Genomic DNA, 10000 nt, shown 5'->3' with positions numbered 1-10000 from the left:
CCTTGAACACGACGGTGTACGACCCTTGACCGCGACAATACAATACCCTTGGGTTATCCTTCGACCTCATCATACTCTAGGGTCAGACCAATGGCTCGTGCTGACGCAAACGTAAACATAACTTTGACTTTTAATCATTCACTCATTACACCCTACATTGCTGCGCGTATAAACGAGGATAAATGCCTCTAAATACCAAGAACAAGCGACTCTTTGTGGCCCTTAAAAATGAGGAAGAACTCGAGAGAAACAAATGTATGTGTTTTCTCCCCGAGTTCTTCTTTACACGAACACACAGAGAAGGAAGAACAGTTGAAGAACAGAGTTATAGCCCATGAAAAAGAGCCTATTGAACTAAATGCGAGGTATATGATTTTGTTATAACAACAATAACCTAGCTAACTGGATATATATATATATATATATATATATATATATATATATATATATAAACAGACGTCGCTCGCTCCATTAACAGTATGATAACAGTCTATAAACTTTCTCTTTAATCTAATCCGGTACCATTAAACTCCCTCCCCTCCCCCCTTCCCACCGGGCAAATACACCGTAATCCAAAGTGGAACCAGTTAACACAAGTTCAGAAACGCAGCGGACAATCAGGGCCAGGACTGGCCCGTGTTTACAAACACATTAGCAAAAAGGGTTGGGGTGAGGTGGGTGGGTTAGGACGGGGGACGTGGAGGTAGGAGGAGGAAGAGGTGCTCACATCCACCCACCCACCTCCTCTCTGCCCTTCCTCTGCCCCAGAGCTTTCCTGGCATTACCACCCGATGGCCCCGGGGGGATTGTGGCAGCCGGTGGTGTCCGGCAATCCTAGGCCAAATACCGGGACGAGTTCCATTTCAAGGCAGCAGGGCACACGGAGTCTACACGTATAGGAGGCAATCTTGATATTCCTCCCACCCTCCTCTCTCTCGTGTGTACAGTAAACAAGTGAACACTGGGACGAAGTTAACCCCATCCTCCTTTCAGTCTACAACACACACACACACACACACACACACACACACACACATATAAACACACACACACATATATATACACACACACACATATATACACACACACACATATATAATATATATATATATATATATATATATATATATATATATATATATATATATATATATATATATATATATATATATATATGTTTAAGCTTTTTAATGTCATAAAGGTGAGTCTTGTGTTGCATTCATGCAACAGCACGACTCTCTTGCAGCCAGATGTTTACTCTCCTACGCTTGCTTTCTGGCTATCTGGTCCACTGTCCACACATGTGAACAGCTGTTCCAGTGTTGTCAGTAATCATGTGAACAGCTGATCCAGTGTTTCCCTCAATTATGTGAACAGCTGTTTCAGTGTTTCCTTCTGTTATGTGAACAGCTGTTCCAGTGTTTCCTTCTGTTATGTGAACAGCTGTTCCAATATTTTCTCTATTCATGTGAACACCTGTTCCAGTTTTGTCAATAGTTATGTGAACAGCTGTTCTACTGTTTCCTCCAGTTATGTGAACAGCTGTTCCAGTGTTGTCTCTACTTATGTGAACAGCTGTTCCAGTATTTTCTCTATGTGAACAGCTGTTCCACTGTTGTCAATAGTTATGTGAACAGCTGTTCCAGTGTTGTCAATAGTTACATGAACAGCTGTTTTACTGTTTCCTCCAGTTATGTGAACAGCTGTTCCAGTGTTACCTCTTTATGTGAACAGCTGTTCCAATATTGTCTCTATTCATGTGAACAGTTGTTCCAGTGTTATCTCTCTATGTGAACAGCTGATCCAGTATTATCTCTAAGTAAACAGCTGTTCCAGTGTTGTCTCTATTCATGTGAACTACCGTTCCAGTGTTTCTTGCAGCCGTGTCTCACTTAGATCTCCTCCTCCTCCTCCTCCTCCTCCTCCTCCTCCTTCTCCTTCTTCTCCTCCTCCTCTTCTCCCTCCACCTCTTCCTCCTTCTTCTCCTCCTCCTCCTCCCCCACCTCCTCCTTTTTCTCTTCCTCCTCCTCCACATTCTCCACCTGATCCTCCTTCTCCTTCTTCTCCTCCTCCTTCTCCTCCACCTCCACCTCCTCTCCCTCTCCCTCCCCCTCCTCCACCTCCTCCTCCTCCACCCCCTCCTTCTTCTCCTCCTCCTCTTCTTCCTCCACCTCTTCCTCATTCTCCTCATCCTCATCCTCCCCCTCCTCTTCCTCCTCCACTTCCTCTCCCTACCCCTCCCCCTCCACGTCCTCCTCCTCCTCCTCCTTCTTCTCCTCTTCCCTCACCTCCACCTCCTCCTCCACCTCCTCCCTCACCTCCTCCTCCTCCTTCACCTCCTCCTCCTCCTCCACCTCCTCTCCCTACCCCTCTTCCCCCTCCACCTCCTCCATCTTATCCTCCTGCAGCGTGGAGACGTCCTCAGGGCGCCTCGGGCCGGTGTCGTGGTTGCGTGTCAAGGCGGCCGCCACCACGGACTCCGGCAACTACAGTTGCAGCGCCCCCGACGCTGAAACTGCCTCCGTCCGCATACAGGTCCTGGACGGTGAGTCATGACAGGTCACGCAGAGGGAGGGACACCCCTCCTCTACAGGTCATACAGGTCATACACGTCCTGAAGGAGGAGTCTTAAGGGGTCACAGGGTCATACAGGTCCTGGACGGTGAGTCAAGACAGGTCACGGAGAGAGAGAGAGAGAGAGAGAGAGAGAGAGAGAGAGAGAGAGAGAGAGAGAGAGAGAGAGAGGCAGGCACACAGACCCACGACTGCGAGCGAGTGAGTCTCTCGCAGGTCATGGAGTTAAGTCAGGTCTTTTCACGTGGTCAACGCGCAGGCACAGGTCATGGATGCAACAGGTCTCAGGCAACACACCAACACATACGAGAGACGTGACCATTCCCTGGAAAATCCGAACGGGAATGAGAGAAAAAGGAAAACCCAAGACAATTACTCAAGAGAACGGATCATTCTCTCCTACCACACGTCTGCCCATGATTTACCTTCTGGCACCACATCACTGAGATATGATTAATCTAAGTCGATTAATCATACATCTTCACAGTAGGATTAATCTACCTCAATGTATATTATTACTCCAAGTACGATTAACTCCGTTCATAATGTATCTTCATAATAGGATTAGCCTAACTCAATTTATAATCTCACCCCTTACCACCCCACGTATGAGTAATTTTAACTTCAAGGTGAATTCTTCTTGTCGGTAAAATAAGATAGATGTGCCTCCTTAAGGGATGATAGATGGGTGACTCAACTCTCCTTAACACTTTGGGTCCCAGTTGGTTCCACGACCCACGCTCGGCGTCTTCTTCTCAACAACCCCCCACCTTCATCCTTCAAGGGCCCAACGCCTCAGTGCGGCCCGCGGGCCACGGCTTGCCTCAGTGCGGCCCGCGGGCCACGGCTTGCCTCAGTGCGGCCCGCGGGCCACGGCTTGCCTTAGTGCGGCCCGCGGGCCACGGCTTGCCTCAGTGCCGCCCGCGGGCCACGGCTTGCCTCAGTGCGGCCCGCGGGCCACGGCTCGCCTCAGTGCGGCCCGCGAGCCACGGCTTGCCTCATGAGGCCCGCGGGCCGCCGGATGGCCACCCCCATTGTGAATTACATGACACTACACGTTCCCCTAGATCGATGCTAGACCGATGGATTAAGTTCACCAGGGGGTGATCAGTGGAGCTGCATTCTGAAATGGGGAAGGGGCGTGTTTCCTACGCCTTCAGCCCCCCGAACCTCGCACGACTGAATCGCTACTGAGCGACCAAACTTCAACTTCCCGCTAGCCCTTATTATCATCCTCCTCATCATCCTGCTGACAGGACGACTCATCATCATCATCATCATCATCCTGGCGAGATGATACCGAATGATTGTGACTTTTTTTGTTTTCCTTTTCTTCTTTTTAAGGATCATTTTTCATCTCGGCCAGTAAACCTTTCACTTTTTTCCCCCCACACACTGTTCTATATCTCGGCATTTATCATATTCCTTCTTCCCACTGCTGAATTCCTTTTTTTTTTGCTCATAATGTTGGTGATGCGGATCTAATCTTGCTTAACAATATCATCTGATATCATCTTGTGATCTTATACCATTTATCTCCCTGCTCTTCTTATTCTTCGTCTGTCTATCTTTCCTCATCTTCTCATATCCTTCGTATGTCTATCTTTCCTCACATCTCCCCATATTCTTCGTATGTCTATCTTTCCTCACATCTCCCCATATTCTTCGTATGTCTATCTTTCCTTACATAGCTGCATCTTCTCTGGCGTTGACATTTCATACATCTATTCTTACTGTTATCTTTATCTGACTTGCTCTTGTGCCTTGGACTTATATATTACAACATCAATCCATGATTTTATTAGGTTTATCTTCACCTCCACACTCCTCCTATATCCCCTGCGTTGTCTCCTCACATCTCCATAAGACAATAAATTGTGGTGTTCAGTCATAATCACGAGCAACAATGCCCCCTTAACTCCCAAACACAAGATAGGTTTACCCCAACGATGGAGAGACGTCTGCTCTGAACACAATCACAATCCCTTGGGAGAGTACGACATTCCCGGTGACGAACGGCAGCAGGCGCATCTCAGGTGGACTGAACCGACGACTGCGCTGGCGGATGCACGACAAAATGATTGGAACACAGTGTGTACACCGTCGGTGCAGTTGTTTTAAAATCTGGTAACACTCTGGATGGCATCTCTTAAGGTATGTGTCTCGCTTTCTGAGCCAGACAAAGACATAAAGAAGACAGAGGGGAAAAAAAACAAAACTGGGCAACAAGAGTGTCCAAAGGGATGCGAGGAACCATTTGTTTCGTCATGGACAAAGAAGCAGTGTGGTGTGTGTCACCAGAGACTGGAAAACAGCGCTGGAAGGTCGCTGCTCGAATGTGGAGTCTACAAAACTGTGCATCACAGAAACTCGGGGAAAAAACACTGGGCGTGGAATCTATATACGCCAGAGGAGCGTCGCTCATGTGTGAAGGTGATACGAGAGATGAGAGAGAGAGAGAGAGAGAGAGAGAGAGAGAGAGAGAGAGAGAGAGAGAGAGAGAGAGAGAGAGAGAGAGAGAGTGTTAAGTGCTCATGGATCACTGAGACTGAACACCTCGCTCGCTGAAGTAAGACGCTGGGCGCAATTCATCGCTCACCTTACAACCATAAGGATGTGAACGAAGTGGCCGAAATACCTTAATGAACTAAAAGGAAGTCGGATGGAACGTCTATAGAGCGACCGAAAGAAAAGACAAAAATGAAGAGAACACATGAAAGAAGGATCAATGAAATGAACTGTAAGTAGAGTTACGAGGTTTAACAAATCAATGAAATGACTATGATATCCGTCCATTGCATAGAGAAAGGAAATAATGCCTACTAAATCAACGAGAAATTGTAGATACCTTAATAAAGCAACGAGGGATCAACGAGAAATGGTAGATACCTGAATAGAGTCAAGAGGGATGAACGACTTCCTAGTTAAATGAAGTGTGATGAAGGACACCTTACACATGAATCAGAGGAGGTACTAGAAGACTTCCCTGAGGAAGAGATTCACTGGAATGTCGTCCCAACTGGAGTGGAATACTTGGCTTCAGATGGCCCGTTATTCCTATGACAACAGAGCTGTTGACGGATTCGACAGGTCGAGGTCCTCTGTTATAACACGGCCCTTTCTCTAGCTCTATGGGTCTCAATTCTATAGCCTTGGCTGTCTGGATTAAAAAAGACCACAATTGGGGCTCTATGAGGCCTTTTGACTACCTGGGTGTCATTTAAGGTAGTTAATGTTAAAGTTATAAGCAACCAATGGAAACATCTTTGGAAGTACCAAATATAATTAATTCTTAAACCGTATACACTTTGAGCACACATGGTACGCTTGTTATGGTAAATGGTTCGATCACATGGTACGCTTGTTAAGCTGCATGGTCGATCAGCTGGTTGTTTGGGCTTAAAGGCCAATCAACTACCAGGGTCATAAGGATCGTCAACGTACAACTTTTACAACCCAGATTAACAACTTCATCAGCTGTTAAGGTTATAATCCAAAGACCACCTCACTATGCATACAACCCTCACAGAACGAAGGCAAAAATGACTGAACATCTCAACATGTAGAAAACGACGAACTGAGGCAAAATGATTGAACATCTAACATGTAGAAAACGACGAAAAGAAATCCTCTGAAACCCTGAATGAAACACGTGAAAGAAAAAGAATGAAAGAAAAAAATTGAGAGGGAAAGAAAAAAAAAGATGTTAAAAGTGACAATTCAGATTGCGAAAAATACAAGGACGGAAAATATTGAATACAGCCGGAAGGGGGAAAAAAAAATTGAAGAATAGCATGAAGAGGAAGAAAGAATTTCATGTCGACCGAAAAGTATGGAAAACGGAATTTCGAAAAAGAGAACGGGGAAGGGTCAAATTCTCGAGGGGTGACAATGCACGTCTCTCTCTCTCTCTCTCTCTCTCTCTCTCTCTCTCTCTCTCTCTATATATATATATATATATATATATATATATATATTCACCTTAAATATCTTTTGCGTCGATATTCATCGAGATCAGACAGGAAACGTAAGATCTGCTGAGGGTATATCACCGATATTCACTATAATACAATGAATTCGTGACAATTACATATTTGTTTGGTAACCCCACAACGCTAAAGAAAACTGGAATATGGTCATCGAAAAAAAAGAGGAGGTGGGGTGGGGATCTTGGAGGAGTTACTGAAGTAAAGTACACATGCTTTCTATGCTTCCCACTCAATCGCACCCACGAATCGAAAGAGCGAAAATGAACTGTCTACTTTTGGAATGAAATAGATCAATGAAAGCATGGAAAGAAATAAAGAAAGAAAGAAGAAAGGAAGAATGAAGAATGAACAGAGGAAAAGTGAAAATGGTCTCTCTACCCCAAGAAAGAAAGAAAGAAGAAAGAAGAATGAACATAGGGAAAATGAAAATGGTCTCTCTACCCCAAGAAAGAAAGAAAGAAGAAAGAAGAATGAACATAGCGAAAATGAAAATGGTCTCTCTACCCAAAGAAAGAAAGAAAGAAGAAAGAAGAATGAACATAGGGAAAATGAAAATGGAGCATCTCTCTATTCTCCCCCCCCCCCCATGCAATGGCTTCGAACACATCAGCTCAATGTTGTGGGCAACAAGGTCTCACAACACTCTGGGGTATACGAGTATGTCCAGATATAACCACCGGTGATGTACTACAGTGGTAGCGTCGAAGCTATTTGACCTCTGACCCTTCACCATGTGATAGATTTTAAGCTATTTTCAACTCTAACCCCCATGAAAATACCCATTAAAAGCCCTAAATATACAAAATCAATGAAGGGAAAGGGTCTGGGCGTAATCAACCACCCTTATGTACACACAGTAGGTCCAAATATGAAGAGAGACGCTCATGTTGATCGGTATCAAAGACAAACAAAAACAACAACAAAAGAACAAAAACAAGACACGTTCCATATATATATATATATATATATATATATATATATATATATATATATATATATATATATATATATATATATATATATATTCCCTGGGGATAGGGGAGAAAGAATACTTCCCACGTATTCCCTGCGTGTCGTAGAAGGCGACTAAAAGGGAAGGGAGCGGGGTGCTGGAAATCCTCCCCTCTCGTTTTTTTTTTTTAATTTTCCAGAGGAAGGAGCGGAGAAGGGGGCCGGGTGGGGGTGTTCCCTCAGGGGCCCAGTCCTCTGTTCTTGACGCTACCTCGCTATCGCGGGAAATGGCGAATAGTATGAAAAAAAAAAAAAAAAAAAAAAAAAATATATATATATATATATATATATATATATATATATATATATATATATATATATATATATATATGCAGTGTCTCTTGTTTTGCCCAGAGAGAGAGAGAGAGAGAGAGAGAGAGAGAGAGAGAGAGAGAGCGAGGGGAAAATGATATACCATGTACGATAAGGGCCAAATGACATATCACCTCCCCTCGTTCGCGCGTATTTCGACCCTTTCCCCTCCCTCCCTCCCTCTTAACACGCCCACTACGATATCAAAAGGAACAAGACTTCACTACTGCGTAAAGACAAAAAAAAAAGAAAAAAAAAAAGAAGAATTTTCACCATTCCATGACTCAATTCCTAATCGTAATTACATTACCACAGCCACAATACAAAACTTGTGTGAATTACCTTTGACATCCAAATGTCACTTACCTTCCGCCCGGTAAAAATAATTAGGGTCAGTGGAGAGACACGATTCACGACGTGCTAATATAGTAACTACGAAATATGTTAATATATAACTTCTTAAATCTAACAATCATTAACAGTAATACTTACATATTCTAAATCCATATTCAGCAATATGTACACTACCTGTGGGGAAGAGAAGAGAGAAATCAATTCTCTTTTTCAAAAAAGACTTAAAATTTTTTTAAATACTTAAAATTAATATTTTTGGGGTTAGAATATTCAACCATAATATACTATCTTTATCTACTTTATCATCGGGTACATACTTTGGTTTAAGATTTCCTTAAGTTTATAATTATCTTAACTTTATAATTATCTTAATAACTTTATAATTATCTTAACTTTATAATTATCTTAACTTTATAATTATCTTAATAACTTTATAATTATCTTAACTTTATAATTATCTTAATAACTTTATAATTATCTTAACTTTATAATTATCTAATAACTTTATAATTATCTTAACTTTATAATTATCTTAATAACTTTATAATTATCTTAACTTTATAATTATCTTAATAACTTTATAATTATCTTAATAACTTTATAATTATCTTAACTTTATAATTATCTTAATAACTTTATAATTATCTTAACTTTATAATTATCTTAATAACTTTAAAATTATCTTAATAACTTTATAATTATCTTAACTTTATAATTATCTAATAACTTTATAATTATCTTAATAACTTTATAATTATCTTAATAACTTTATAATTATCATAATAACTTTATAATTATCTTAATAACTTTATAATTATCTTAATAACTTTAAAATTATCTTAATAACTTTATAATTATCTTAATAACTTTATAATTATCTTAACTTTATAATTATCTTAATAACTTTATAATTACCTTAACTAACTTTAAAATTATCTTAATAACTTTATAATTATCTTAATAACTTTATAATTATCTTAACTTTATAATTATCTTAACTTATAATTGTCTTAATAACTTTAGAAGAATGAGCCATGATTAATCCTGACAAGTATTAACGAGTGTCCTTACTGCAAGGATTAATGACATAATAATCATCTTAGATATATTGATCAATTGAACTTACAAATCCACACTGAACTGGATGGGAGGCGCCAGTCATGAGATGGTTGAAGAAAAAGAAAAAAAAAATCGATTTTTTGGAAGACAAATTTAATTGAAAATCCACAATTTACTTTACTTATAGTATATTTAGATGGTATAAAAGTCTTATAGTAGATATAGATAAGAATAAAGTTTTATAGTATATTTAGATGGTATAAAAGTCTTATAGTAGATATAGATAAGAATAAAGTTTTATAGTATATTTAGATGGTATAAAAGTCTTATAGAAGATATAGATAAGAATAAAGTTTTATAGTATATTTAGATGGCATAAAAGTCTTATAGAAGATATAGATAAGAACAAAGTCTTATAGTATATCTAGATGGTATAAAAGTCTTATAGTAGATATAGATAAGAACAAAGTTTTATAGTATATTTAGATGGTATAAAAGTCTTATAGTAGATATAGATAAGAATAAAGTTTTATAGTATATTTAGATGGTATAAAAGTCTTATAGAAGATATAGATAAGAATAAAGTTTTATAGTATATTTAGATGGCATAAAAGTCTTATAGAAGATATAGATAAGAACAAAGTCTTATAGTATATCTAGATGGTATAAAAGTCTTATAGTAGATATAGATAAGAACAAAG

General features: G+C 40.2%; 1 protein-coding gene and 1 long non-coding RNA gene across 5 annotated transcripts in view; one reads left to right on the top strand and one right to left on the bottom strand.

Annotated features, from left to right (window-relative positions):
• Positions 1-10000, bottom strand: part of LOC139749218 (uncharacterized) — a 384303-nt gene that overhangs the window by 218396 nt on the left and 155907 nt on the right. The gene's annotated exons all lie outside the window — the stretch shown is intronic.
• Positions 1-10000, top strand: part of LOC139749217 (zwei Ig domain protein zig-8-like) — a 122158-nt gene that overhangs the window by 109648 nt on the left and 2510 nt on the right. For 3 of the 4 annotated variants that reach the window (XM_071662911.1, XM_071662910.1, XM_071662912.1), the window contains exon 7: positions 2409-2545. The exons of the other annotated variant lie outside the window; for it this stretch is intronic. In XM_071662911.1, the coding sequence (XP_071519012.1) occupies positions 2409-2545 (137 nt within the window). The remainder of the gene's footprint in view (positions 1-2408; positions 2546-10000) is intronic. 4 annotated transcript variants of the gene reach the window in all.

This window comes from Panulirus ornatus, chromosome 6 (assembly GCF_036320965.1).
Source record: "Panulirus ornatus isolate Po-2019 chromosome 6, ASM3632096v1, whole genome shotgun sequence".
NCBI lineage: Eukaryota > Metazoa > Arthropoda > Malacostraca > Decapoda > Palinuridae > Panulirus > Panulirus ornatus.
The sequence above is the reverse complement of the archived record's forward strand: the minus strand, read 5'-3'. Positions and strand labels throughout refer to the sequence as shown.